Source organism: Aphelocoma coerulescens, chromosome 7 (genome assembly GCF_041296385.1).
Source record: "Aphelocoma coerulescens isolate FSJ_1873_10779 chromosome 7, UR_Acoe_1.0, whole genome shotgun sequence".
NCBI lineage: Eukaryota > Metazoa > Chordata > Aves > Passeriformes > Corvidae > Aphelocoma > Aphelocoma coerulescens.
This window is the reverse complement of record NC_091021.1, coordinates 23,629,913-23,656,909: the sequence shown is the minus strand read 5'-3', so window position 1 is coordinate 23,656,909 and position 26,997 is coordinate 23,629,913. Positions and strand designations below refer to the sequence as shown.

At 61.6% G+C, this 26,997-nt stretch overlaps 3 protein-coding genes across 5 annotated transcripts in view; 2 read left to right on the top strand and 1 right to left on the bottom strand.

Moving 5' to 3' along the window:
- The window catches only part of SPEG (striated muscle enriched protein kinase), a 39,101-nt gene extending 24,160 nt beyond the window's left edge, over positions 1 to 14,941 (top strand). Inside the window, exons 11-41 of the mRNA XM_069020864.1 lie at positions 335 to 493; positions 634 to 823; positions 976 to 1,205; positions 1,384 to 1,503; positions 1,890 to 1,994; positions 2,106 to 2,312; positions 2,438 to 2,561; positions 2,939 to 3,111; positions 3,893 to 4,005; positions 4,190 to 4,358; positions 4,441 to 4,534; positions 4,894 to 5,094; positions 5,243 to 5,303; positions 5,504 to 5,581; positions 5,731 to 5,903; positions 6,009 to 6,035; positions 6,350 to 6,502; positions 6,722 to 6,764; positions 6,859 to 6,927; positions 7,063 to 9,256; positions 9,382 to 9,534; positions 9,606 to 9,722; positions 9,803 to 9,970; positions 10,225 to 10,347; positions 10,538 to 10,702; positions 10,885 to 11,545; positions 11,633 to 11,872; positions 11,945 to 12,168; positions 12,621 to 12,696; positions 12,949 to 13,098; positions 13,382 to 14,941. Coding sequence (XP_068876965.1) covers positions 335 to 493; positions 634 to 823; positions 976 to 1,205; positions 1,384 to 1,503; positions 1,890 to 1,994; positions 2,106 to 2,312; positions 2,438 to 2,561; positions 2,939 to 3,111; positions 3,893 to 4,005; positions 4,190 to 4,358; positions 4,441 to 4,534; positions 4,894 to 5,094; positions 5,243 to 5,303; positions 5,504 to 5,581; positions 5,731 to 5,903; positions 6,009 to 6,035; positions 6,350 to 6,502; positions 6,722 to 6,764; positions 6,859 to 6,927; positions 7,063 to 9,256; positions 9,382 to 9,534; positions 9,606 to 9,722; positions 9,803 to 9,970; positions 10,225 to 10,347; positions 10,538 to 10,702; positions 10,885 to 11,545; positions 11,633 to 11,872; positions 11,945 to 12,168; positions 12,621 to 12,696; positions 12,949 to 13,098; positions 13,382 to 13,589 — 6,968 coding nt within the window. The 3' untranslated portion in view covers positions 13,590 to 14,941. The remainder of the gene's footprint in view (positions 1 to 334; positions 494 to 633; positions 824 to 975; positions 1,206 to 1,383; positions 1,504 to 1,889; positions 1,995 to 2,105; positions 2,313 to 2,437; positions 2,562 to 2,938; positions 3,112 to 3,892; positions 4,006 to 4,189; positions 4,359 to 4,440; positions 4,535 to 4,893; positions 5,095 to 5,242; positions 5,304 to 5,503; positions 5,582 to 5,730; positions 5,904 to 6,008; positions 6,036 to 6,349; positions 6,503 to 6,721; positions 6,765 to 6,858; positions 6,928 to 7,062; positions 9,257 to 9,381; positions 9,535 to 9,605; positions 9,723 to 9,802; positions 9,971 to 10,224; positions 10,348 to 10,537; positions 10,703 to 10,884; positions 11,546 to 11,632; positions 11,873 to 11,944; positions 12,169 to 12,620; positions 12,697 to 12,948; positions 13,099 to 13,381) is intronic.
- Positions 14,942 to 15,688: 747 nt separating this feature from the next.
- GMPPA (GDP-mannose pyrophosphorylase A) lies at positions 15,689 to 19,364 on the top strand. 2 transcript variants are annotated; one of them, XM_069020862.1, is made up of 12 exons: positions 15,689 to 15,793; positions 15,862 to 15,959; positions 16,054 to 16,157; positions 16,550 to 16,742; positions 16,910 to 16,969; positions 17,119 to 17,249; positions 17,980 to 18,114; positions 18,292 to 18,389; positions 18,510 to 18,556; positions 18,656 to 18,748; positions 18,836 to 19,004; positions 19,093 to 19,364. In XM_069020862.1, exons 1-12 carry the CDS (start codon positions 15,751 to 15,753, stop codon positions 19,191 to 19,193), a joined length of 1,272 nt encoding a protein of 423 aa, XP_068876963.1. In that variant the 5' UTR covers positions 15,689 to 15,750; the 3' UTR covers positions 19,194 to 19,364. The 2 variants fall into 2 exon arrangements, with proteins under 2 accessions (XP_068876963.1, XP_068876964.1); XM_069020863.1 differs by lacking the exon at positions 17,980 to 18,114.
- A 1,800-nt stretch (positions 19,365 to 21,164) lies between these two features.
- Positions 21,165 to 26,143, bottom strand: LOC138113378 (rac GTPase-activating protein 1-like). Of its 2 annotated transcripts, none has more exons than XM_069021562.1 (16): positions 25,936 to 26,143; positions 25,609 to 25,811; positions 25,388 to 25,524; positions 25,098 to 25,176; positions 24,856 to 24,909; positions 24,140 to 24,217; positions 23,664 to 23,784; positions 23,249 to 23,439; positions 22,876 to 23,037; positions 22,635 to 22,730; positions 22,362 to 22,563; positions 22,180 to 22,285; positions 21,902 to 22,034; positions 21,725 to 21,827; positions 21,504 to 21,621; positions 21,165 to 21,429 (listed from the first exon to the last, which is right to left on the bottom strand). In XM_069021562.1, the coding sequence occupies exons 1-16, from the start codon at positions 26,018 to 26,020 to the stop codon at positions 21,378 to 21,380; spliced, it is 1,920 nt and encodes a 639-aa protein (XP_068877663.1). In that variant the 5' UTR covers positions 26,021 to 26,143; the 3' UTR covers positions 21,165 to 21,377. The 2 variants fall into 2 exon arrangements, with proteins under 2 accessions (XP_068877663.1, XP_068877664.1); XM_069021563.1 differs by having other exon boundaries at positions 22,362 to 22,431.
- Positions 26,144 to 26,997: the final 854 nt, after the last annotated feature.

Sequence of the window (26,997 nt, the reverse complement as noted above, 5' to 3'; positions counted from 1 at the left end):
CTGTGCTCCCCTGCCCTATGGGGAGGACAGGACATCCTCCCACCCCACCTTGCTGCTGGCACCTGTTCTGCTGTGGAGAGAGGAAAGAGGTGCCTGCTGCCATCAGAGCCCCACCCCTGGGCATGGGGACCTTGCACACATTTGTACTCCCCCACCCTGCACAGGGATAGAGCCTGGAACTGCACACACCTGGGTTCAGGCCCCGCCATGGATGGGGTATGCTCACCCACAGCTACAGGGGTTGCTGGGTTGCAGCCGGAGGGATTCACAGGCTGCCTCCTGCCCTGCACAGGCATGAGCTGTGGGGGCTCACCAGTGCCTGCTCTCCTTGCAGATGAGCTGACCTGCAGTGCCCGGCTGACGGTGCAGCCCTCTATGCAGCCGCTCTTCACCCGCAAGTTGGAGGATGTGGACGTGGTGGAAGGGCGGACAGCGCGTTTTGTCTGCATGATCAGTGGGAGTCCCCCTCCGACGGTTACCTGGACTCACTTTGGTAACCCCCAAGCCCAGAGAGCTTGCCAAGGGCCCTGCAGGGTGACCCCTCCTCATCTCCTTGGGGGCTGCACCCAAAGGCCGCACCTGGCTGGGACTGGAGGGGATGCTACTACTGATGCTGTGTGTGTCTCTGTGCAGGCCTGCCAGTGCAGGAGGGGGAGAACGTGCGGATTCAGCAGGATGGAGGGCTGCACTCATTGGTCATCGTGCACGTGGGCAGTGAAGATGAAGGGCAGTACAAGGCAACCGCCAGGAACACCCATGGCCATGTGGAGTGCTCTGCCGAGCTCTATGTGGAGGAGCCGCGGCCATCTGCAGCCTCCCAGATGTAAGAGTTGGATGATCAACTGGAATCTGCTTTCCCCTGCTTGCTCCCCTCTGGGACTTGGTATACAATAGGCTTATGCAAAGCCTAGGGCTGGGGCTGAGCTGGGGGCACTGCACCATGCTCCCATCATGAGCATGCGTGGGCTCTTGCAGCTCTAAGCTGGAGAAGATGCCATCCATCCCAGAGGAGCCAGAGCAGGTGGAGACAGAGGCAGAGTGCTTCACCATGCCCGATTTCCTGAAGCCACTGCACAACCTGGATGTGGTGGAGTCGAAGGAGGCCGTGCTGGAGTGCCAGGTTGCCGGGATGCCCTACCCCTCCATCACCTGGTACCACAATGGCTCCCGAATTGACAGCGCTGATGACCGCAAGATGATGCAATGTAGGACTCCTTGCTGCCCTCCCCACTCCCTGGGGTCCCTCTACACGGGGTGGGAGAAGGGGGAACACCCTTGGAGGAGCCATCACTCCCTAGACCTTTACACCCCAAGAGGGAGGAAGGGGAGCCCCATGCTGCTTAGTTGGTGGGGTCTTACCTGTGTCCCCCTGTTCTCCACCAGATAAAGACATCCATCGTCTGGTATTCACGGCTGTCAGACACGAACATGCTGGTGTCTACAAAAGCGTCATTGCCAACAAAGTGGGGAAGGCCACATGCTATGCACACCTCTATGTCACCGGTAAGCAGCAGCGGACACCACTTGGGATGTGGTGTCAGGCTGTGCCCCAGGACTGTTGTGAGGTCCTAGGGGAATAGGATCGATCACAGGGCAGTTCAGGTTGGAGGGGACTTCAGGAGATCTCTAGTCCAACCTAAAAGTGGGGCCAGCAGAGCAGTTCTCATCTTGTGGGGTCAGGACCCATCCCTGGACCACTAGGTCCTGCACGAAGCTTGCTGGCAGTGCCAGTCTCCCAGGGGCTGGCAGGCTGAGCCACCACCAGGAAACCAGAAAGAATTGCTGGCCTCATCCATCCCTTCAGCCAGTATCTCCCACAACATGAGGCAGATGCCCTGATGAGCTGGGGGAGTGGCCATGCTTACATTCTGGCCCATCTCCTCATGCAGATGTGGTGCCAACACCCCCAGATGGGCCCCCCACTGTGGCCTCAGTCACCGGCAGAGCCATCACGCTGACGTGGAACAAGCCTAAGTGGCTGGACACTGCCATAGGTGAGGGGGCAGGGTATGGGCAGGAAGATGGCAGGGGGTGGGCAATGCCATGATGGGGTGCATGGGGTAGCCCCATGCCAGGGGCTCTGCACTGACCCTCTCCCCTTGCAGACCCCAACTCGGTGACCTATGTGGTGCAAATGCAAGTGCTGGGCACGATGCAGTGGGTGGTGCTGGTGACCGGTGTGCGGGACACCACCTACACAGTGCACAGGCTGACCAAGGGTGCCCAGTACCTCTTCCGTGTCATCACTGCCACTCCCAAGACCAACAGCAAGCCCTCCCCACCTGTGGGGCCTGTGCAGCTCCTGGACCGGGGTGAGAAGGGCAGTGGGGAGGGAGTGGGCAGCTGGGGTCAAGGTCTCTGTCCCTTGTCAGGTGGTAAGCTGCCCAGGGCTGGGTGGCATGGAATGGGGAGGGATTGGTGACAATGCATTTGGCAGGTCCCTACCTGGAGGAGGCCCCAGTCATCCTGGACAAGCCAGATGTGGTGTATGTGGTAGAAGGCCAGCCAGCCTCCATCACCATCACCATCAATCATGTGGAGGCCACCGTCACCTGGAAGAGGTAGGATGTGGCACTGTGCCTATTGCCTGCCCCGTGCATCAAGAAGGACTTCCACACCACCTCTTCATCTAGCCCACTGTGTGTGTGTGTGTGTGTGGCTCCTTCCCTGGGACTGGTCTGCAGATGCACACAAGGGTGATGTCCAGGGCTCTGAAGAGTTGGGGGGCCAGGCTGTAGGGTGCTGTCTGTGGGGTATTAAGGGGCAAGAGCCATTGAGGAGGCAGAGCTAGCAACAGGGTGTGAGCACTTTGCAGGGGCTGTGGGGTGGGCCCCTGACTGTAGGTGAGGAGGTGGTCATGGGGCTGTGGGGTGGGATCTATCAATGGGGCAGTGGGTCTACCTGTGGAGCTGTGATGTGACAGTTGGTCTGCCCGCAGGAGTGGGCAGGTGCTGGGGGAACTGGAGGGCACGTGTGAGATGATGATGCCAGACGATGACCAGCACTGCCTGCGGCTGCTGTGTGTGGGCCGGGGGGCTGTGGGGCTGCTGGCCTGTGAGGTGAGCAACTGCCATGGCACTGCCCACGGCACCCTCCACCTCCGCCTCGCAGGTAGGTGCCCCTGCACTGGGGACCGTGTCCCTCTGCTGGGGGGTGGCATCACTTTATGGTGCTCCAAGCCCATGTCCCTCTGTTGGGGGGTGGCATCACTCTATGGTGCTCCAAGCCCATATGGTGGGGGGAGCATTACCCTGGACGGTGGCATTGCTCCGCGGTGCCCTATGCCCATGTGCCATGGGGGCACTGCCCCATAGCATGACACTGCTCCTCAGTGCTTCACACCCATATGTTGTGGGGATGCTGCTCTACAGGGTGGAAATCATGGGGATGAAAAACCAGGAACCATGCACTGGCCCTGCTGTCCAGCGTCCCCTATCCATGTCTGACCTGGGCAGAGGTGTCCCATGTGTCCCATGACTGTGCATGGTGTCCCTCAGCAATATGCCATGGGTGGCACTGCTGCAGGGTGTCATATCCCTGAGTATAATTGGGAGGCACTGCTCCCAGTGCCCTATAGCCAAGAACCACAGGGGACACCTCCACAATGCCCCACAGTATCCCACATCCATATGTAACATGCTCCATCCTGCTGTGAGTGGCACTGCCCCATAGTGCCCCACTCCAATGGAGAACTGCCAAATGCTGCTGCAGACACATGCCATTGGTGGTCTGCCCTGTAGAGGTGTCCCACTTCCATGTGCATTGGAGCGGCACTGCCCCATGTCACTTCATGCCCCTACCCCTACTTGCAGTGCCTTGCAGCTGTACACCCTGTGCCAGTGGCAGGGAGGTGACACTACCCCAAGGTGCCCCATGCCCCGTCTCTTGGCAGAGGCACCACGTTTTGAGTCCATCATGGAGGACATCGATGCCCAGGAAGGGGAGACACCGCGATTCGCTGTGGTGGTGGAGGGGAAACCGCTGCCGGCCATCATGTGGTACAAGGTGAGCTGGGACCCCCCAACCCCATCCTCAACCATATTCCCACCAGACCCACACACTTCACTGCCTCACCTGTGTTGCTGCACTGGTGGTCAAGGATGTGTCCCATGCCCTATCCATGGGGTAAGGGTGGTGGGAATTGGTCAGGGATGAGACAGGACACCCCCAACATCCCTGCCACCCCCAGGATGGGGAGCTGCTGGAGGAGAGCAGCCACCTGAGCTTCGTATATGAGGATAGTGAGTGCTCGCTGGTGGTGCTGGGTGCTGCCGAGCCTGACAGTGGCGTCTACACCTGCACGGCCAAGAACCTGGCTGGGGAGGTCTCCTGCAAAGCAGAGCTGGTCGTGCGGGCAGGTATGGCTGATTGGCTCCCCAGCCCCTGAGGGCAGAGCCTAGGTGTCTGGCTTGCCCCCTGCCACCCCTTTCCTTCTCCCAGCCCAGCCCACTGCTGATGCCACCATGGAGGAGGATGCACTGAACAAGGCACGACGCCTGACAGATTACTACGATGTGCATGAGGAGATTGGGAGGTAGGTGGCCACTGGCAAGATGGGGCATCCTGGGCCCTGCAGGGAGTGGGGTGCTGGAGCCAGCTGTTGGAGCTGGGGCTCCAACATGGGTGACTGAGCTCCATTATATGCCAGATCCTGGTGTGCTGGGGCTTCTCTCAGCTGTCAACGGATGCTCCTGTGCCAGCTTAGGGTGGGGAGCTGGGGTGGTCAGAGAAAAGCCAGGCTTGGGGTCTCTCAGTGGATGGTCGCAGAGAGCTGTTGAGGCAGCAGGCAGCTCCCTGCAGAGTGGGTGCCTGTGCCAGCTGCTCAAGGAAGGGCGGGGTGTCTCCTGCTCACCCACCTTCTTATCCTCCCTTACCCCCACTGCTGAATTGCAGGGGGGCTTTCTCCTATCTGCGGAGGGTGACAGAGAAGAGCACCCGGCTGGACTTTGCTGCCAAGTTCATCCCTGGGAGGACCAAGGCCAAGCAGTCAGCACGGCGGGAGCTGCACATTCTCTCTCAGCTGGACCACGAGCGCATCGTCTTCTTCCATGATGCCTTTGAGAAGAAGAATGCCGTCATCGTGGTCATGGAGCTGTATCCTCTGGGCACTGCTCCATGAGTGCACAGCACAGGGGAGGAGGGGAGGCTTTTGGGGGGAATGGGTGGGCAGAGTGGGTGGAGAGGAGCTGGATGTGGGGCACAATGGAGCATGGAATTTCTATGCTCCTTGACTGGGGCCCAGCTGCTCTGAAGAAGAGCTGCTGGACAGAATGGTGAGGAAGCCCTCAGTGTGCGAGTCGGAGGTGAGCAAACGCTGTGGGAGCAAAGTGATGTGGAAGGGAGCAATCCTGGGGCCAGTGGGGTCTTTCCCAGCCTAGATATGTGTAGTGCTCACTGTATCAGGCTACTAAGGGGGCCACAGCCCACATCCTCCTCTGCACAGGGCCAGTGTGTAGCTGACCCATGCTTGGGGTGCCCACTCTCCTCACTCCAACTCTTGCAGGTCCGGTCGTACATGCGGCAGGTCCTGGAAGGGATCTGCTACCTGCACCAGCACAGTGTCCTGCACCTGGACATCAAAGTGAGTGCAGGTCTTTACAGACTCCTGCCCGGTGCCTCCTGCTCCTGGTGCACTGGATGGGGAGTGGTCCTGCTGACAGGGAACATTCATTCCCTGGGGAAAGCCCCTGCCTCCTGCCAAGCTTCCCTCTGCTCTGCACTCTCCTGTAGCCAGAAAACCTCCTGATGGCAGATTTGAGCAGCGAGCAGATCCGGATCTGTGACTTCGGCAACGCGCAAGAGCTGACATCTGAGGAGCCACAGTACTGCAAGTATGGCACCCCTGAGTTCGTGGGCCCTGAGATTGTCAACCAGACCCCTGTCTCCAGCGTCACTGACATCTGGTAAGGGTAGCCCTTGGGTGGTCAATGAGCTCCCTGCTATGCCAGGAGAGACTGGGCACCCTGGAGGGCTTGTGATGTGCAGTAACTGTGCTCTCCTCTCTGCAGGCCTGTGGGGGTTATCGCATACCTCTGGTAAGTGCCCTGGTGTGTCTTCACAGGAGGGACACTCTTTCCACCCCCTCACCAGTTCCAGAGCTGAGGCTGTGACCATGCACATGACTCCTTACAGACTCAGCCTCCTTCCCAGCTGCTCCTACCTCTGCCCTCCCCATGGCACCAGGGCTGAGGTCTGAGGTCCTGTCCTCAGTCTCCTATACTTGCCATGCTGTTTCCCATGGCCCCATGACCTCAAAGATGGGGTCTGGGGTCCTGTCCTCAGCTCCCTGTACTTGCCATGCTGTTTCCCAAGGCCCCATGGCCCAGTGACAGTGTCTCCTCCTTGGCAGCCTGACAGGGATCTCCCCCTTCGTGGGGGAGAATGACAAGACAACGCTGATGAACATCCGCAACTACAATGTGGCCTTTGAGGAGAGGATGTTCCAGGGGCTCACTCGGGAAGCCAAGGGCTTTGTCATCAAAGTGCTGGTCAATGACAAACTGTGAGTGCTGCAGGGTCCCCTTCCCCATCTCCTGCCCCTTCAGCATGAGCTTTGTTATCAAGGGAGGGCAGGGATCCCTGTGCATTGGGGTGCCCAAGGGCAGGCTGGCTGCATGGCTCTGCCAGGGTGCATCATGGGCAGCCAGAATCTCCTGCCCTTCTTCCCCTGGCCAAAGCCCCTGAACCTGAGTGGTTCTCACCCAGTGGTGTCGATTCACAGGAGACCCAATGCAGAACAGACCCTGGAGCATCCCTGGTTCAAGGTGAGCCTGAGCATGGACCCAACACCAAGAGGCCACGGGGTTCCCTGAGCCTGCTGCAGGCTCCAAGGGACACCATTGTCCCCTCACCCCACAGACACTGGCCAAAGGGAAGGTCATCAGCACTGACCACCTCAAGCTCTTCATCTCCCGTCGGAAATGGCAGGTGAAGGCAGGGGCTGGGGAGGGAGAGGGCAGGTGGGATTGTGTCTTGGGCAGGATGGGGGGATGTGTAATGGCAGGATGATGCCATGCCATGCCATGCACCTGGGCCTGATCCAGCCCTCTCTGCTGGCTGCAGCGCTCGCAGATCAGCTACAAGTGCAACATGGTGCTGCGGCCGATCCCAGAGCTGCTGGAGGACACGTCCAACCACCTTTCCATCGCTGTGCCCCGGCACCTCAAGGAGTCACCAGCACTGTCATCCTCCTCAGACTCAGACGACCTGGATGAGCTGCCCTTCATTCCCATGCCTCACCAGGTGGAGTTCTCCGGCTCTCGCATGTCACTCAATGAGATCCCCACAGATGATGAGACCATTGGGACATCCGAAGGGCTGCAGCCGGAAGGGGATGTCTTGGCCATGGAGTGGCAGAGCCAGGGCACAGGGAAGCCAGGGGTGGCCCTGGGGAAGCGGCCAAGGGGTGCTGGGCCACGGCGACCATGCGCAGAGGTGGAGGCACCTGGCTCCTCTGATGAGGAAGCCCCTGAAGCCCAGAAGCGGCCAGAGTATCCTCGCAAAGCCATGAGGAAGGGTTCCAGCCTGGAGTCCCCAGGGAGTGCCCGTCGGGGAGAGCTGAAGAGGGGTGGCTCTGCTGACAGCGCCCTGCTGCTCCAACAGCTCCCAGGGACTGAGGAGGGGGCTGAGGTGGTCCGGGACCCCCGCCGGGCCCTGGCCAAGGCAGCCTCCATGGAGCTGCCAAGGCGGAAGGTGGTCTGGGGGGAGGACGATCACGCCCAGCGCCTGGAGCTGATGCGCCAGCGGCTGCTGCGGGGCAGCTCTGGGGACAGCAAGGTCAGCGGCCTACGGGGTCCCCTCCTGGAGACCCTTGGGGTCAGCCCCGACAAGAAAGTCTCACGGTCAGCCCGGCTGGAGGCACCAGTGGTGCCGCGGCTGGTGCGAGCAGCCTCCAGTGAAGCCACCTCACCACGCCTCCTCCCCACTGAGTGTCGGCTGCAGAAGAGCAGCTCCTTCAGCCATGGGGACGCTGAGCCTGTCGTCCGGCATCGACGCTCTGGTGCACCCCTGGAGATCCCAGTGGCCTGCCTGGAGGCCCAACGGCTCAAGGAGTCCCCCTCTCTCTCTGCCCTCTCTGATGCTCGGCCTACAGTGCCATCAGACACCCCAAGCACACCAACACCCTCTCCAGCAGACATCACTGTTCCCCAGGCCGCCCCTGCAAAGGCTGCCTCAGGGAGGAGGCGTATCCCTGAGGAACGTGGCCTGCCTGGGTCCAGCAAGGCTGCCACCACCACAGGGAAGAAGCCCATGGACAGGGGACAGGAAGAGAAGACACCCACTAAGGCTGCTGGACCCAGTGGGGAGGGGGCTGCCAGGACAGGAGCTCCCACCCCACCACAGCCCACAACCCTTGGCCCCCAAACCCACATAAAGTCTTCCTATGCCAAGATGATGCAAGCCATGGGAGCCATGCCAGGTGGGGAGCCAGCCACTGAGAAGCCCCCACCAACCACCAATGAGCCCCCACCAAATGTCAAGGAGACACCACCAGCCAGCCCTGCAAAGCCCCCTACACCAGCACCAGCATCAAGGAGGGAGGTGAAGCCCACTGGCTCCTCCAGCTCCCTGGTCATCCAGGACATCGATTCGGAGGAGGTCTTTGAGGCCAAGTTCAAGCGGGGCCGTGAATCATCCCTCACCCGGGGGCTGAAGCTCCTCACCCGCTCCCGCTCCGAGGATCGGCACCTGGCTGGCCCCCCAGTCTCTGACGAGGGCATCTACCGTCCTACACCAGCCGGCGTGCCCCTGGAGCTGCGCAAGGACCGGCCCACCGGGCTGGCAGCCAAGTCCAAGTCAGTGCAGGACCTGCATGAGGTGGAGAAGGATGGGGGCTTCTTCCGGAGGATGTCCATACTCCTCAAGCGGACCCCGCCTGCTGAGAGGAAGAAGAGCATGGGGGAGGACGGAGGCAGTGAGACCCCATCTGGTGGACGCCGCTTCTCCTGGAGCATGGCTCTGGCAAGCTCCAGGGAGCGGAGGGACTCAGAGAGCCTCAAGTCAGAGCCGGGAGGTGGTGGGGAGAGCGAGTCACCGGCAGTGGCCGTGCGGAGGAAGATCAGTGCCACAATGGAGCGGGTCTCGGCGCGGCTACGCAGCGTGTCGGATGAGCGGCCGGACGGCGAGGGACCCCGGGAACTCCGTCGCACCAGCTCCGAGGGTGAGAGCTTGCGACCAGGGCCCGCCCCCGCCCCCGCCCCCTCCTCTGAGTCCCTGCGCTCCGAGGTCAGCACAGGCTCCTCTGCCTCCGTCAAAGGTGAGCGATGAGGGAGGGATCCTGCGGGGGACTCCTGCTGGCAACCCATGGCCCAGTCGCTGTGGGCACGGCAGGCGTGGCCGCCATGGCCTGGCCCCGCTCTCAGCTGCCCTGGGTGCCCACAGGTGGGGGTGACAGCCAGAAAAGGTCCCGCTGGGAGCGCTGGGGGCTCTCCCGGGGCAAGAAGGAGAAGATGGCCTCACAGCCCAGCATCCCCTCCAGCCTTCTGCAGGAGGAGGGACTCGCCGCCGGCCGGCCACACACACCCAGTGAATCGGGTAAGTGCAGCCGCAGGGCGGGAGGGGTGTGTATCCCCACCGCAGCCTAACCCCCCCACGCTGCTTTCCAGATTTCCCCCCTATTTTCCACATCAAGCTGAAGGACCAGGTGCTGCTGGAGGGCGAGGCGCTGACCCTCTGCTGCCTTCCTGCTGGCAGCCCAGCCCCACGGATCCTCTGGATGAAAGGTGGGGGGCTGCCTGCACTGCCTCAGTGGGTGGGCTCTGGCAGGGCACTGTATCATCCCTCTCCTCTGCTCTCCCGACAGACAAGAGGTCCCTGCAGCCGGACAGTGGGCTGAACGTCGTCTCCTGCAAGGATGGACGTCAGATGCTCACCATTGCCAAGGTCTCCAGGAAGGATGCAGGGCTGTATGAGTGTGCAGCCGCCAACATCCTGGGCACAGCCATCAGCTCCTGCACACTGGCTGTGGCACGTAAGGAGGCTGGGGAGACCTCAGGAGACAGAAAGAGCACAAGTTGGGCACATGGCTGGGGACGAGTTGGCGCAGGTCACTAGAGTACTGCTCTCTACATCTGCAAGAGACTGGGGCTTTTCAAAGAGGACAGGCTGGTTTTGCATGAGCATTTCCAGCATCTCTGAGCCCATGTGTTGTTATGCCCTCTCATTGCAGCAGCTCTGCCCTGCCCCTGGCTGGACACCCAGCTCACCCTGTCTGTACCCTTGCAGGGCTCCCTGGGCGGCCAGGCACCCCGGAGATCCCCCAGAAGTACAAGAACACGGTGCTGGTGCTGTGGAAGCCTGCTGAGAGCAAAGCCCCCTGCACCTACACACTGGAGCGCAGACTGGATGGTATGTGGTGCTGCCTCACATCCCCTGGGAGCCACAGCCAGGAATATGGGCTCACAGAGGGACACCTAGCCAGGACAAAAGTGCCAATGTCCTGGCTGTCCCCTGTGGCTTGGCAGAATCAAGGACAGGGGACAGTGGGCTGCCCCTGTCCTTGGTCTGCCCTTGCCTTACCTTACTTCTGCTCCGGCAGGGGAGCATGAGTGGAAGATTGTCAGCACTGGCATCGCTGACTGCTACTTCAATGTGACTGAGCTACCTCCCGGGAGCACTGCCAAGTTTCGTGTGGCCTGTGTCAACAAGGCTGGCCAGGGACCCTACAGCAACCCCTCAGTAAAGGTGCATCTTGAGGCAGCAGGTGAGCAAGCCCTGTCCCATGGGTGTGGGGCAGCCATGAGGCCACCTGTGGCCTCTTGGGTGCTTTGGGGATCCTTGAGTCGCAGGGCATCTTCCCCCCAGGGCTTTGGGAAATGAGGTGCCACTTACACTCCACTCCTAACTTACCCCCACCTGGCTCACACTTCTCTTTGCTCCATGCAGATGCCCGAGCTGCCCCAGCCAAGGATGTTGCTGTCCCCATTCCTGAGAAGGTGGCTTCCAGCCGGTCAACCCAGACAGCCGAGGAGCAGCTGGAGCCGGTGGCCACAGGGGCCCCTCCCACCACGCCGCCACGCAAGCACAAGGGAGTGGTACAGAAGGCAGCTGGAGCAGAACAGGAGGGTGCCCTCCCGGGGGTCCTTCCACCCCCTGCACCCCATGAAGAGGGCGTGCCACCAGATCCTGAGCTTCCACCCAACATCACTGTCTACGTGCCCCCTGAGCTGATGTTCACCCCCCCTCAGACTGTTGCCTCTCCTCACACAGACACTCCCACTCATGGCTCCCCTGTGCCCCCCAAGGACACTTCTCCCCTGCCCCAGGCTCTGTCTCCTTCCAAGTCCTGCACCATTTCCCCAGTGTCAACCACGCCTAGCTCAGCCCCCACTCCAAACACCACACCTGCACGGAAGATGCCTCCCTACATGGTCACCTCCTTTATCTCCATGCCCCCCACATCACCCCCTGTGCTGGAACCCAGCAGCACTCCCCCATCCTCCAAAGAGCCCCCAGCTGCCAGTGAGGTCCGAGGGGCAAAAGACAGCACAGCACTGCGACAAGGTGTCCCCCAGAAACCATATACCTTCTTGGATGAGAAAGCAAGGTGAGTAGCAGTGGGACAAGATGCTTTGCCAGGGGTGTTCTTGCAGCACCCCGCACCAGGGATGCTGAATCCTGCCCTATGCCGCAGAGGCCGTTTTGGGGTGATCCGGCTGTGCAAGGAGAATGCCACAGGGAAGCACTTCATGGCCAAGATTGTGCCCTACGAGGCAGAACGGAAGCAGAGTGTGCTGCAGGAGTATGAGATCCTCAAGGCGCTGCACCATGAGCGCATCATGGCCCTGCACGAAGCGTACATCACCCCCCGCTACCTGGTGCTCATCTGCGAGAACTGTGCTGGCAAGGAGATTCTCTACAGTATTGTGGACAGGTACAGGCGGGCACAGGGCCACCGGGGACAGTTGCCCGTATGGGGCTGCCTGCTGATGCCACTTGCCCCCAGGTTTCGCTACTCGGAGGATGACGTGGTGAGCTACGTACTGCAGCTCCTGCAGGGCCTTGAGTACCTGCATGGCCGCCGCATTGTGCACCTCGACATCAAGCCAGACAACATCATCGTCTCAGGCACAAATGCCCTCAAGATCATCGATTTTGGCAGTGCCCAGACCTACAACCCCCTTGTGTTGAGGCAGCTGGGACGGCGTGCTGGCACCCTGGAGTACATGTGTGAGTGGGGCATCAGGGGTGCAGTGGCATGGGGAAGGGGACAGGGACAGAACTGGGGAATGCTTATTCCCTAAAGGTGTGCATGTATGTCTATGCTCTGGGGGGCCTGGGAATGGAGAGGAACTGTGTTCTTGGGGAAGGTGGGAGGCCTTTGGGGTGCTGAGGGTGTCTGCTAAGAATTTCTATAGCATCACTGGGTTAAGTGGGAGAGTTTGGGTGTTGTGGGGGAGTTGGGGTATCCTTGGACGTGCTGGGCTCTGTCAGGGTGCTGCAGTGTCAGGGAGGGGTGCTGGAGGGTGCAATAGTGGAGTGCTGTGGGTGCTTGGCTGCTATGGGGATACTGTGGATGCTGGGGGTGCTGGGGATCTGGGACTTCTGTAGGTGCTGGGGCTACAGCAGATGCTGGGGCTGGTGTCTCTGTGTATATGACAGACCTGCTCCCCTGCCCACAGCGCCAGAGGTGGTGAAGGGGGACCCAGTGGGCTCCGCAGCAGATGTCTGGGGCGTTGGCGTCCTCACCTACATCATGTAAGAGAAGGGGTCAGGGGGATGAGAACCTTGAAGTGTTGTCAGCCCCACTCAGGGCTCGGTGCCACAGAGAACACCAAACTGATGGTGGGCTGAGGGATGCTGTAGCCTGGCAGACCCTTCCCAGCTGGACATGAGGATGAAAACACCCTGGGCAGCTGCGGCTGTTTAAACCAGGGATGGGGGGAAGGGGGACAGCAGTGCCCTCCCACTGCTGTTCCCCCAGCCCATCCACCCCCTCCACCACCACAGGCTCAGTGGGCGGTCACCATTCTTCGAACTGGACCCCATCGAGACGGAGAACCGCATCCTGGCAGGGCGCTTTGATGCCTTCAAGCTGTACCCCAACGTCTCACAGACTGCTGCCCTCTTCATCCGGAAGGTCCTCACTGTCCACCCCTGGTGAGTGCCCAACCCAGCCAGGAAGGACACGTGGCCCCAGACTGTGCCTATGACTGAGCCAGCTCCCTGCCACATGGGACCCCTTCCAGATACCATCAGTGGGAACCTGGAGTCCATCCCTGCTTCTGGAGAGGTCTGGCATCTCCTGAGTCCAGAGCCCTTCTCTTGGAGAGGGCTGGGATCCCCAGCATCTTGCAGGGCAGGGGTGGTGGCTGGGTTTGGGGGGTGGAGCAGCAGTGGACACCCCCAGGGCAGTCCCTGATACAGAGCTGGTCTGCCCCAGGAGCCGCCCCACGGTGAAGGACTGCTTCGCCAATGCCTGGCTCCAGGACGCCTACCTGATGAAGCTGCGCCGCCAGACCCTGACTTTCACCACCAACCGCCTCAAGGAATTCCTGGTGGATCACCAGCGGCGCCGCGGCGAGGCTGTCACGAAGCACAAGGTCTTACTCCGCTCCTACCAGGGTGGCCAGCCACCAGGGCCACAGTAACTGGTGGCTTGGCCACGGCCATGAGGGGCCAGGGAGCCAGAGGAACATTCCATGGGGCACGGTACGGGGCGGCTGAAGAGGAGCCAGGACACGCCAGGATGAGTCCATGGACCTCATGTGCTGCTGTCAGGGATGATGGTGGCCAGCAATGTCATTTTTGCAGTGCCGATGGAGAGGAGGGGCTGCTGCCGCCAGACCAGCAGTGGGGTCCGGCAGCAGGAGGGTGGTGGGAAGCCTTGCTGCAAGGAACAGAGAATGTGGCAGAGAGTCTGGGGGAGAATGGGATGCAGACAGTGGGGCAAGGGAAGCCCCGGGTGGGAGGGGGAGAGCTAGCAGCTTCCTGGCAAGCCCTGGCCATGCAGGTCCCATCAGCCGTGTGCCTTACACTGCAGCCTGCAGCTGCCCCTGGCCACGGTGTGGCAGTCCCTGTGCTCCCCCTGGTTTGCACACCAGCACCAGAAGACTGAGGTTGCTCCAGTGGTTCCTGCAGAGAGGGGCCTGCTCACAATCCCCTGCCAGCCAGCACAGCCCCAGTCCTTACAGCTGGGAGCGGGGGCTGCCAGCCCCCACCTTCCGCTCCTCCCAGCCCTGGTCCTGGCAAGTGGGCTTGTGGCTCCAGGACCAATGCCGGTGCCTTTCCTGGGGCTGTCGGCTGTGCCCCATGCCAGGGTGGGGGACTGGTAGGCACCCCGTTTTCACAGGGGGGCACCCAGGTGCCACGCACACCTCCTGTGTCTGCTCAGGCCCATGCTGCTCATGCTCTGCCCACCCAGCTCCGGACCTTGCCCTGTACCCCACCACCAGCCTGCCTGCCTGTCCCCAGACCCCTCCCACCTCCCACCTGACCCTGAGGTGCCTTGCCCTGCCCTGTGCCCCCTCCTCAGCCCTCCCTGGCTGGTGGCACAATGCGCAGTGCCCTGAGCTGGGGGACAGGAGCAGCGGCTGGGCACTCACCTTCCTCATGCTGCTGTAGTGATAGGGCTTTATTTATTGACTTTGCGGAGAAGGCGTCTGCTCATTCCTGTCCCCATCCCTGTCCCCTCCTCTCTGCCGGGCTCCGGAGTTGCCAATGTCCCCATGGTTTGGAGCAAGCAACATGCCAGAGCAGCAATAAAGACCCTGAGCAGCCCCTTGTTTCAGTGCCTTCCTGGGAGGGGATTGCATGAGTGTGAAGTGCAGCCCCTGCTATCTCGGGAGGGTCCTTGCCCCAAAACCTAGGGACCCGAGTCCAGAAAGGGTTCCATGTGAGGCTGGGCTTCCATGTTGGAAATCTGGTGAAAAAGGCAGAGAAGCTGTGAAGCAGTGGCGCGAGCGCAGCGGGGCTGATTCACATGGCCCTCATGTCATGGAGTGAAAATATGGAGTGCCAGAGGGCCCGATGGTGGCGGGGACAGCGCGACAGCAGGGAAGGGCTCCTGCTGCGGGCATGGCAGGTGCCGGTGAGGGACCTGATGCCTGGCTATAAATATCCGCTACCCATATGAGGCCGGGCCGTGCCAGCAGGGACTGCTCCGGTTACAGCCCGCCGGCCCCCCCAGCTGCCCTGGCTGCACCCACCAGCCCCTCGGTGCCGTGCCTGCCGCTGTGGGCACGGGCACACGCGCACAGCCTGGTGCCTGCGGGCAGTCACACACTTCCCGACACACACAAACACGTGCTTACAAACCTGTGCCTGTCGCACGCCCGTGTGTCCAAGGGCGTGTCAGAGCCCACGGTCTCCCCGCACTGCGCACCGAAGCGCCGGGGCACGCACACAGCCACAGCACCTCCCCTGCACGCTCACGCTGCCCTGCGCAGACCCACACGGCTACGGCCGCCCCCCGCACACCCGTCTGGACCATCGCACGCGCATATGGCCACATCCGGCCCCCCGCGCTGACCACCTCACACCCGCGCTGACCACCTCACACCCGCGCTGACCATCGCCGCCCACACGGCCACAACCGCCACCCTCAGCTTCAGGGGCCTCCCGGCGCCCGCGGCGCCCCCTGGTGGTGGGAGGCGGCGCCGGCAGCAGGCCCGGCGCGGCGCTGACGTGTCACAGCCACGTGCGCGGAAGTGGCGGCGGGACCGGGCCGGGCCGGGCTGCGGGGCCGGGGTGCGGGGTCGGGGTGCGGAGCCGAGGTTCGGTGCGGGACCGCCGGAGCGGAGCCGAGCCGCGATGCCGTTCAAGGCCGTCATCCTCATCGGGGGCCCGCAGAAGGGTAAGTGCGCCGGGCCCGCGGGGTGTCCTGCCGGCGCAGTGCCCCGCCGACCCCGCTCTGCTCCACAGGGACCCGGTTCCGGCCGCTGTCCTTCGAGGTGCCTAAGCCGCTCTTCCCCGTGGCCGGGGTGCCCATGGTGCAGCATCACATCGAGGCCTGCGCCAAGGTACGGGAGGCCGGGAGGCCGGGGCTGGGGCCGTGGAGCCAAGGGCGAAGTGCCATCCCTTTCCTTTCTGCTCCCTTCCTCCGTCCCCCGCCAGGTGCCCGGCATGAAGGAGATCCTGCTGATGGGTTTCTACCAGCCCAACGAGGCCCTCTGCCGCTTTCTCGTGTCGGCGCAGCAGGAGTTCAAGATTCCCATCAGGTGGGCAGGAGCTCTCACACCCCTGGGGCACACACAGTGGCACAGCCTGGCTCAGCCCCTCGCCTGCCTTCTTCAGGCTGGTAGCTCCCAGTCAGCACTCTGGCACTGGGCAGCTGGGCTCTGTCCCACTGTGGACAGGCTCCCCCATTAGTTCTGCCACCTTTCCTTTGCCTTGGGCCCTGCCCTGGGTGGTTCCTGCTCCAGCGATGCCTCTAGTACAGCTCTAAGCTGCCACAGTCTCCTTCTTCTGTGCAATGCCCACATGAACCCCAGCACTGCATGGCAGGATTATGTCTCTCCAGTCCCTCCCAACCCTTCCCAGCCCTCCTGCCCATTGGTGCCACTAGGCACCTGCTTCCCTAAGCCCTCCCTTTTCTCTGCTTGGCTTGTAGGTATCTTCAGGAGTATGCAGCCCTGGGCACGGGTGGTGGCATCTATCACTTCCGAGACCAGATCCTGTCAGGTGGTGCTGAGGCCTTCTTTGTCCTCAACGCAGACGTGTGCTCCGAGTTCCCCTTACAGGAGATGCTGGAGTTTCAGCAGCAGCACGGGGACATGCACAGCTTTGTCATTCTGGGTACCACAGTGAGTGGCAGTGCTGGGGAGCAGAAGAGCTGCAGTGCTCTGCCATGGGCTTAGAAGCCAGCAGCTGCTGTGGTGGGTGGGTCCCAGACTGTGAGGTCCGGGTTTCATCTACTCTGCCTCCCTGTGCCTACTGCTCCACCATTGCTAACACTGTCCTTGTTTCTTAGGCCAACAGGACACAGGCACTGAATTATGGCTGTATCGTGGCAAATGCGGGCACGCAGGAGGTACTGAAGGGTCTTGGGGAGTCAGGCACAGCGTGGGCAGCAGGTGCTGTGTTGCCTGCCTGGGTGTTTGTTCCCAGCATGCCAGAGAGGGTGTGATGCTGGGTGGAGGGGTTGCACCCTGGGATTCGTGTCTCTTCCCTCACCTCCAGGTTCAGCACTACGTGGAGAAGCCCAGCACGTTTGTCAGTGAGATCATTAACTGTGGCATCTACCTCTTCACACCTGCCATCTTCCAGCACATTGGCGAGGTCTTCCAGAGGAACCAGCAGGAGCTAGCACTGTGAGTGCCTCACTGTGCTCAGTGTCCCTCCCACCCTCCCTGCTTCCCGGGGCTGCAGCAGCACGCTCATCCTCCATTCTTTCTCTATCTTTTCTCCTTCTCTGCCATCACTCACTTGTTTCCTGGTCCTGCACCAGCTGTCCTTACCTTGGGTAAGTCTCCCTCTGTGTCTGCACTGGCTGCTCTCTGGGCTGGATTGGTCCTAGTGGTAATGCATGCTTTCCCTCCCTTCTTCAGGCTGCTGTTTCCTCTGCTCTGCTCCTGGTCAGCTTGAGACTTTCCCTCTCCCTTCCTCTCTTCCCACCCCATTCTCATTCAGCTCTGGACAAGAGGCTGAGCTAGCCTTTCACCTGGGAATGCTCTGCTCCCCTCTCCAGCTCTTTGCACCAGCCAGCCTCTCGCCTCACATCTCTGCCACCACCCAAACTAAAATTGGGCTGTGCAGGCTCTGGACTGGGGACAGGATCATACACCCACCTGGACTAGGTGGGGCTCTTGCACCATCAGCTTCAGGCTCAGAGCTTATTGTGGCTGGCAGAGCCCTGTCCCTCTGCTGCTCTGGACCAACCTAGTCTGACAGCTGGTGCTGTCCCCACTTTTGGGGAGAAGTGCATGGCTAGGTAGGAATCTGGGATTGTCAGAGCCCCTGCATTTGGGGAACGTAGGTCTGCTGGGGTCCTCGGCTGAGGCCATGGCTGGGGTGGGTGTCTGACAGGACTCTTGCTTGCAGAGAGGAAAGCTCCAATGGCTGGCAGCGTGCAGAAGTGATCCGGCTAGAGCAGGACGTTTTCACAGCCCTGGCTGGGAGTGGCAAACTCTATGTCTACAAAACTGATGGCTTCTGGAGCCAGATCAAGTCAGCTGGGTAAGGGCTGGAGCTGGAGTTGGTGCAACAGGAGCATCAAGTGATCTGTACCAGGGATGGGAGTGGAGAGTGCTCAGGCAGAGCCCTGGGGGTGGGTGGCTGGTGCTGATTTTGGATCCTCCTCTGCCCTGGTAGTGCCAGAGTGAAAATAACAATCTTCTGCTTTTCCTCCTCCAGCTCTGCTATCTATGCCAGCCGCCTTTACCTGAACCAGTACAGCAAAAGCCACCCAGAGAGACTGGCCCAGAACAAACCTGGAGGCCCTGTCATCCGAGGTACCCTTCTGACACCCTAATGCTTTTGGGGCTGCCTAGGGAGGCAGTGGGACCTCCCCTTATCGGAGAGGCAGGTGCTCCTGTGAGCTCCCTCCCCTGATCCACTGCCTTGTGTTGCAGGGAATGTGTACATCCACCCGACAGCCTCCATCGACAGCACTGCAGTGGTGAGTGCAGGCTGGGGGGGCCCTGGGGCAGGGACACGCTCGAGGTGCTGAGGGCAGCACTGTGCTCCTTGTCCTCGTCACCTCCCTCTCTCCTCACAGTTGGGCCCCAATGTCTCCATTGGGGAGGGTGTGACAGTGGGCGCTGGTGTGCGTGTGCGAGAGTCCATCGTCCTGCACGGCGCCTCACTCCATGTAAGTATGGGCTGAGGGAGTAGGTGTCAACCCCCACCCCTTGCAGGGAGGCAGCAGCACCCTGCCTTCCCCTCTCTTTCATGCCAGGACCACACCTGTGTCCTCAATACCATTGTGGGCTGGGACAGCACAATTGGGCGCTGGGCCCGGGTCGAAGGAACGCCGAGCGACCCCAACCCCAATGATCCCTATGCCAAGATCGACAGCGAGACCCTTTTCCGGGATGGGCGCCTCACACCATCCATCACAATCCTGGGTATGTCTTTGCTGCATGGAATGGCCCTGGCCCTGCTCAATGAGGCAGCTTCTTCCCTCTAGCTAAACCCTTTGCATTCTCCCCTCAGGCTGCAGTGTCACCATTCCCGCTGAGGTCGTTATTCTCAACTCCATTGTCCTTCCACATAAGGAGCTGAGCCGCAGCTACAAAAACCAGATTATCCTTTGAGTCACGGGCAGCACCAGCCACCCTCTCCCTGCTGTGCCCCACAACAAGAGCCTGCACTGAGGCCTCACATTCTGGGAGGTTCCCAGCACCCCCAGAGGGGTAGGTGCAGGCCAGGAGCTCTGCAAGTGCCTGACTACTGCTCCAGACAGACATTAAAGCTGATGAGCATCAGCCTTGCATGCTGCTTCTCTTGCGGCCCAGGGACCAGCCCTGGGCCAGGGTGATGGCTTTGGGGACAGTACATGGCCCTGGCACCAGCCTGTGTGCATATGCAGGGAGCACTTGCTGCCTGCACTGTCTTAGGTCCAACTTAAGTTGTGTTTCTCCACCAAAGGGCACTACCAGCACCACCTTGCCTCTCCTCACCAGTCTCTCCCTGTACCATTTGCTGTCTGCAACTCCCTGGAAGGTCTTGGCCCATCTCCAAGACCTGGGAGCTTTGAATGTGCCTGTCATGTGTAGGCAGCTCACCCCACAGGTATAATCTGAGGCTCCTGATTTCAGCACGATTGCAACAGCCTGAGCTGGGCTCCTGCCTACTGCTGGGAAAACAGCAGTGCCAGGCTGTCCTAAGGGCACTGGCAGACACACGAGGGCTGGGTTGGACTAGCAGCCTGCTGGCCCTGGAGGAAGCTGCAAGAACACCCCTTCCCCCAGTACCACCTCTGCCCCATGGGCTCAGTGCAAGCCAGGAGATCTGCCAGCCCTACCAAGCCTGCTCCTGTCAGGTGGAGACCTGTGCCTGCTGCCTAGGCAGGGCTCAGAGTGAGGGCAGCAAGCCTCTGCTACCCTGGTGGGCCAACAGCCTCCTTCACACCAGCACGGCTGCAGCTTGGGGGGGCTCACTGCATGTCTCCCCCTGTCACCAGCCACATCCACTGGGTACCAGAGCAATCAACTTAATGTATGTGCAAGTGGCAGAGATCTAGCACCTCACTTTGCCTCAAAAACCTGATTTTATGGAAGACAGTTTCCTCCCTCGCCTGATCCAGATTGTCTACAGTAACCCACGCTGCTCTTTATCCTTTTATTTCCCTGGTTTTAAACTCTCTGCTAAAGCCCTACACTCCACCAATGGCCCCAACATGCCTCTCACCTTCAGCAAGGCACTGCATTAGGTATTCTCCATCCGTCCAGTACCATCCCAGTTTGATGGATTTGGAGTAAATCCTTGCTCCCAGCCCTGTGCCTTCCTGTGCCAGTTCTCCTGTGGTCCTGGGTGGGGATTAGCTGTTCCCTAGCTTTAAGCACATTAAACTCCTTCAGTTTTGCCTCTGCCTTGGATGTGTTAATTTCCTTGCCCTCTGGTGTACACTCCTGCGCTGGGGAAAACTGAGCCAAAGTACTTATTTCAGGATTGCACATGAATTTTCTCTTGTGCCCCATCTGGGCTGGCTTTTAGTAGGGACAAAGGTTTATTGGCTGCTTGATGTGGCCATGGGGCAGTTCTCATCCCTGTTGTGTAATGCCTCTTTTCCCTAAGGTCCTTCTGCACTGGTTGCCCCTTCTGCAGAGTTATCTGGGGACGAGCCTTTCCTGGGACCTTGCTCCATTACAGCATGATCCTGCTTCCCCCTCTTGGAGGGAAAGAGCTGTGCATCTCAGCCCTGCTTGAGCTTTGTGCGCCTCTAGCACTGCCCGGGCTGGAGGGGAGGAAGGAGTTAAAGAGGCCTCCACTGAGGTGCCAGGAAGTCTGGAAACACTTTAAGGTTGTCCTGCCCTGAGCAGCAACAGCTCCAATTACTTGAGGCCAACATCTGGGCTCAAAGAGGGGCCTCCCACAGCCGGGGCTCCAGAGCAGAAGAGGACTTCAGCTCGGGTGGGAAGGGCCTGCCTGCCCTCCCAAAGCAGAGGTTCTGTGGAGCATTGCTCAGCTCTTGTCTGCTGCCGAGCCAGGCTCCGGTGTGCCCCAACCCCTGGCAGTAGCAGGGCGGGACAGACAGCAGCCACAGCCAGGTGTGTTTTGCTGCAAACATTTAATACAAACCTGATTCAAAGTACAGCATTAGGGCAGTGTCCCTGCCACCACAGCTAGACAGAGCCAGCTCTGCTCCCCAGTCCCCAGGGAAGCAGAGCAGAGCTTTGAGCTCGGCACTGTCACCCCACAGGCAGCTGCCTGGTCCCGCAGTCCTCGCTCCTCCCTCCAGTGCTGGCTCCGTGTCTCAAAGGAGCCGCTGCTGCAGGCTACACAGGAGAAGGGAAGAACCGGCCCACCTTCCTCGGGGCCGGCCCCTGCCTGCGTGGGGAGAGATGAGTCAGGGGTACAAAGCGAGCTCCCCTGGGCCCCCACCCACACCCAACAGCACTCACGGGGGCCGGGTGGCCGTGCCCACGCAGCTCCGCAGGGTGCTGGGGAGGCAGCAGGTGCCAGCTGGGCTCAGCTGGCCTGGCTTGGGCTCCGGGGAGGCAATGGGCTGGAAGAATGGTTCTGCAGGACAGAGTGAGGACAGCTATCTCACCCTGGTCATGGACAACCAGGACCAAAGAAGCCAAAGGCCAGGGTGGGTGGGGGCTAGGGCTCCTGTCCTCACCACATTCACGCCTCGGGGCTGGTATTGGCACCAGGTTCTCCTGCTCTGTCCCCACAAAGCCTCTCCAGAAGCTGGGTGGCAGTGAAAGGAGACGAGCCACCACCTGGGCAGAGAGAGGTGGAAGATGGGGACACTGGCAGTGCCCAGAGTACACCCCACACCTCAGAGACCCCTCACCTTGCACTGTCGTGGTGTGTCCTCCATGATGGCGAGTGGTGTGGGGTTGGCTGAGCTGTGTCCCACCAGCGTAGGGCCAAACACGCGGGACAGGTTGAGCACATCCATCTTGCAGTCGGGGCTCTGCGACACCCTGCAAGGGGGGACAGAGGGTGTGAGCATGCTGCCCAGCCCAGGGGCTCCTCATCCGAAGCTTTCCTGCTCTAGGGCACAAAGCCTGGGTGAGGGGCAGAGAGTCAGGAGATGAGGACAGACCCGTGCCAGGATGAGCCACTCACCTGAACAGGTGCAGCATGAGGAAAGCCAGGGTATCCCTGTTGGCTGGGGGCAGCTTGCTCACCACATGGCGCAGGGCTGTGTCACTGGCAGCATCATCGGGGATGTCTGTGGCAGCACCAGGCAGCAGTGTTAGGGGAGAAGCAGTCCCTTCCCCCTCCCGCACCTTGGGACTCCTGCTCACCGGCAGCCCTCAGGAAGGCAGGGTGGAGGCTGAAGGTGACCAATGGTTCCTTGAGCCCCCGCAGAAAGTCCTTGAGCACCCCACACACCACATGGATGTCAGTCACGCTGCTGAGGGCAGGCAGCACGCCCCCAGCCCTCAGCAGCTTCCGCTTCCACTCCCGCACCAGCTGCTCTGCGCCTGGCACCCGGTACAGGCCTGTCTGGAGCACAGGGAAAGGGGCTCAGCCCCGTGGGAACCACGGCATTGCCGCCTCACCATCCTGGCCCCTACCTCTGTCAAGCCTCGTGTCTCCACCTCAGTCACACACTGCACCACCAGCGTGGGCACCAGGGGCGGCGTGGAGGGCGCAAAGTCAGCCAGCACACCCTGGGTAGAACAATACCAATTTGTGCTGTGCCCACCACACAGCCCTGCAGCCAGGGTGGGCAGAGGCCCAGCATCCTAGGTCCAGTAGCCCCAAAGCCTCATGGGGACATGGAGAGGAGCCCAAGCCCTGCTGTGCCCCCCTCACCTCACGGGGCCAGGCGTGGTGGTGAGGCCTGGGTACACAGAGACTGGGGCACTGCTCCCGGCACTTGGTGTGCAGCAGCAGCTGGCACTGGCAGCACTTGATGGCGGTCTTCCCAAAGCGGATGCGGGAACCACAGACACCACATGGCTCAGGGCGGATCACCTGGAGACAGGGAACAGGATCAGGGCCTCCCCCTTCTTGCAGATACCCAGTACCACTCCTTTATCTCCTCCCAGCCAGGTCCCACTGTCTCTATCTATTCCCCCTGCAGGCAGAGCTAAGGCATTGGGGGATGAAGGACAGCCTTGCTCCCCACCCCATGGCTCTCTCCCCAGCCCACCTCCCCAGAGGAGAGAGAGGCTGGGTCACCCACTGTTTTGGAGGTGAACTTGTGCTGGACTGGTGGGAGGCTCTGTGGAGGTGAGGGGAAGGGGGCTGGTTCTGGCTGCCCCACTGAGCTGCCCTCAGTGTGGCTCTCCTGCCCCGCAGCATGGCAGCCCAGATCTTCATTGGTGCCCCACACCGTGGTCAGCTCTGCAGAGGCAGGAGGCAGTGGAGGGAGACCTGAAAGGCAAGCCACCCCATATACCAGTTAGGACATGGGGAGGCTTCCCACCTCCCAGGGAATCTCTGCATGAGACAGTGGCATTGGCACATCCAGAGAGCCCCAGCACCACCATGGTGGGGACAAGCATCCCCCAACAGATCCCCTCCCTCCCTTGTGACAGCAGCACCTTGAGGTTGGTCCTATACCACCCGTCAACCCCCTTCTCAGCCCTCTCTGTGACCTGCACGTGTGGAGACACGATGTCCTTGGCGAGAGCGGCGTTGTGGCACCAGAACAGCAGGCAGGAGGCTGTCAGCAGAGCCTGGGACCTCAGCAGGAGGGGGCATAGAGGGGACACTCACCTGTCAAAATGGGAGACCAATAGATATGTGTCTGCAGCCCCAGAGTTCTCCAATATCTCCCACACGATCTCTGCTCCACCTGATCCCCATCCCTGTGGTCCTGCACAGCCAGGGATGCTGCCACCATGGTTACAGGGGGAATACAGGCTTCAGGGCAGTGGTCCAGCATAGCCAGGGTTGCTTGTCCCCACTGGGACCAAGGTGATACAGGCTGAAGGACACAGGCACCCAGAGGAGACAGCTGAGCACTGTCCCCACAGCATCCGCAGGACTGAGGGCTGCAGCATTGCCTTCTGGCACAGGGAAAGCCCGTCCACCCCATCCCTGCCCAGGGCATGCTGGGGTCTCTACTCACGGCATTGTGGGCTACCACAGAAGAACGATGCCGCTTTGCCATCACCACAGGGCCAACCTGAGGGGCCAGGGACACACGCTGGAAACAGAAGATACTGTGAAGAGCAGGCAGAGACCACCCCCCCCCCCCCGCCTCCCCAACTTTTCACCACACCCCAGGGTACCCAAGCCAAGTGGCCTCAGCCCAATAAGAAGTCCCAGTTTCACCCTACACCCCAGCATTGCCTGCCCCACACCAGGCATCATGGGGACCCAGGCTTCCCCACTGGGTCAGAGCCAGCCCTGGGGCTGGGGGAAGCCAGGTCAGGCCTGCAATGCAGAGGTGCAAGCAGAGCAGGGTGCGGGATGCCCGCACATGGGGATGAATTATTGAGGAGCCCAGCTGGGCCACGCTGGAGCGTAATGGAGTTTCTATTGATCGTGGGAGGTTTGCCGAGAGACGATGCTCCCAGCCCAGCATCAATAAATTAAATTCCCTGCCAGGCTCCTTGCAGCCTCCTGTGCTGGGATGGAGAAGTATCTGGGTGTCCTCACCTTGCATAGCACAGGGCCAGCACCCCAGCCTGGGCTGCACACTGGGACCTTGGTGGGCAGAGGGACTCAAAGGACACATTGCAGGAGTGTGATCAGAGCTGGGGGATCTTCACCCACACAGGAGCACAGACTCCACCTCAACACCAGCCCCCAAAACTGCTGCATCCCAGCATTTCCTCATACCTGCCTCTCCGTAACTTTGCGCTTCAGGGTCCGCACCACCGTCATGTCAACATCCTGAAAGGCAGCAGGGAGTCTGGGGCTGCATCAGGCCAGGGGCATCCCCAAAATTAATCTCCAGCTCTGATAGCAGGTGTCCCCCCAACCATGGACATACAAAGTGGCTGTGCCACTGCAGAAGTGGGGCAAAACCACCCCCTCACTGCTGGGGTGAGCCCTGAGACTCACAACAGAACACTTCTTACCACATCATCCTCAGTGCGGTCATAGCTGATATCCGAGTGGGACAGGAGGGACTGGCACGACTCGTCCACTGCAGATGACCTGCAGAGTGAGCTCAGCTGGAGCAATTGCCCTCCAGCCAGCACCTATTCGTGCAGCTGCTCCTGGGAGTCCACAGCTGATGCCTCTGCAGAGCCCAAGCACCTCCTTGCCCAGCCAGCCCCTCAAGCCCAGCAGTGCTGAGGGGGAGAGGGGCACAGCCGACCCCAGGGCTGCCCGAGGGGCTGGGGTGAGGACCACCACCCCTGCTCACCTCCTGACGGGTGCCAAGGCTGCCCCAAGGCGCCGGCCAGTCAGGGCACTGAGAACAGAGCACTGCTCCCTGCTCAGTGCCTCGTTGCTCCCTGACTCCCGCATCAGCAACTCAAGGACCAGCTGAAGTTTGCGCTCCTGCAAGTTGAACAGGGTGGTGGTGAGCGGGCTGAGGTCCCCGCAGCCAGCCCCGCAGGGCACCCCTGCGGCCAGCCCCCTCACCTGCTTCTCCAGCTCAGCCTCTGCCCGGTGCCGCTTCTTCATCTCCACCTCCACTTGGTTTCGGGCGTGCTTGAGCTTCACCTCTAGTGTTGCCCGCTCGGCCTCCACACGGGCCAGCTGCTCGCGGGCACGACGCCCATCCTGCTCCAGCCGGCAGCATCTCTGGCGCGTCGCCTCAAAGCACCGAGCGATCCGGATGTAGTCTGGGGACAACAGCAGTGGGTGGTCAGCCGGGATGAGGGGCCAGCCCCCAGCTTCCCCAGACCACGCCGGCGGCAGAGACGAGGGTGCCGGTGTGCCCCGGGCCGAGGGGCTGCACACACCCACCTTCCTCCACGCTGCCGCCGAGTTCCAGGAGCTGCAGCCCGTGCTCCAGCCGGGCCAGGAGCTGCCCGCAACGCTGCCGTAGCATCCCGCCGCCCGGGATGGGACGGGGCCGGTAGCCAGGCACCCCCTTTCCAACTATCCACCCGCAGCTCCTGCCCCACGCTCTCCTCCGACCGCCGGGATCCTCCGTAGGCCCCCGGGACGGCGCAGGCTCGGGGGCAAGGGGCCCTCCCGGCCGGCCTATGTGGGCCGGGGGCCGGGGGCCGGGGTGGAGCCCGTCCCGGCCCCGCCTCCGCCTCCCGCCGCCACCGGGGTCCGACCCGCCGGCTCGGCGGCTGCTGGCGCGGTGGGGCATTCTCGGGATCTTAGGGCGTGGGATGCCCGGGGGTGCGGGTGAAAGCACTGGCTGCAGGGTTGCGGAGCAGGGTGAGGGTCGCCTTCGGGGGCAGGGGATGCCCAGGCGCTGGGTGTACCTGATGAGAGCCCTTAAGGGGTGCAGGGGCAGTGGGTGCTCGGTGCTCGGGAGGTGCAGGGGCATCGGAGGGACCACAGGGCGCGGGAGGCACTGGGGGTGCAGGGGTGCTGGAGGGGGCACCATTTCCCCATTTCCACATGCCCGCATCCCGGGAACGGCGCGGGTGGGGCCGGAGGAGCCGATGTCCTTGTCCGCTGTCCCCCAGCGCTGTGCCCCGCATACAGAGCGGCGGGCGGGGGCGGCGGGGATCCCCCGCACCGGCTCTCCCGGCCTGGTCCTTGTCCTGCAGATGGAGCCACCTCCCCGCCGCAAAGCCCCGTCGCTGCCCGCGTTGCCCGTGCTCTGCCCCCGGGTCCCCTGCTCGGGGGGTCTCCAGGGCTGCCCCCGGCCCCGCGCCCCCTCCCTGCCGCAGCCCCCGGGCCCTGGCGGCCCTGCTTTCTCGCGGGAGGGTCCGGGCAGGGTGCGGGGGGCGCCGGTGAAATGCAGCTCCCCCTCCCCGGTGCCTGTCCCGACCTGCTACGAATACCGGGAATAGCAGCGGGGCTGGCGGCAAGGCTGGGCGTGCAAGTCCCTGCACACACAGACAC

Coding starts and splice junctions, on each gene's coding strand:
- GMPPA (XM_069020862.1), top strand. CDS start 15,751: ATGCCGTTCAAGGCCGTCATCCTCATCGGGGGCCCGCAGAAGG. Junction 15,794..15,861: donor CATCGGGGGCCCGCAGAAGG/GTAAGTGCGCCG, acceptor TCTGCTCCACAG/GGACCCGGTTCCGGCCGCTG. Junction 15,960..16,053: donor ACATCGAGGCCTGCGCCAAG/GTACGGGAGGCC, acceptor GTCCCCCGCCAG/GTGCCCGGCATGAAGGAGAT.
- LOC138113378 (XM_069021562.1), bottom strand. CDS start 26,020: ATGCTACGGCAGCGTTGCGGGCAGCTCCTGGCCCGGCTGGAGCACGGG. Junction 22,731..22,875: donor ACCACGCCTGGCCCCGTGAG/GTGAGGGGGGCA, acceptor TGTTCTACCCAG/GGTGTGCTGGCTGACTTTGC. Junction 21,622..21,724: donor AGCCCCGAGGCGTGAATGTG/GTGAGGACAGGA, acceptor TCTGTCCTGCAG/AACCATTCTTCCAGCCCATT.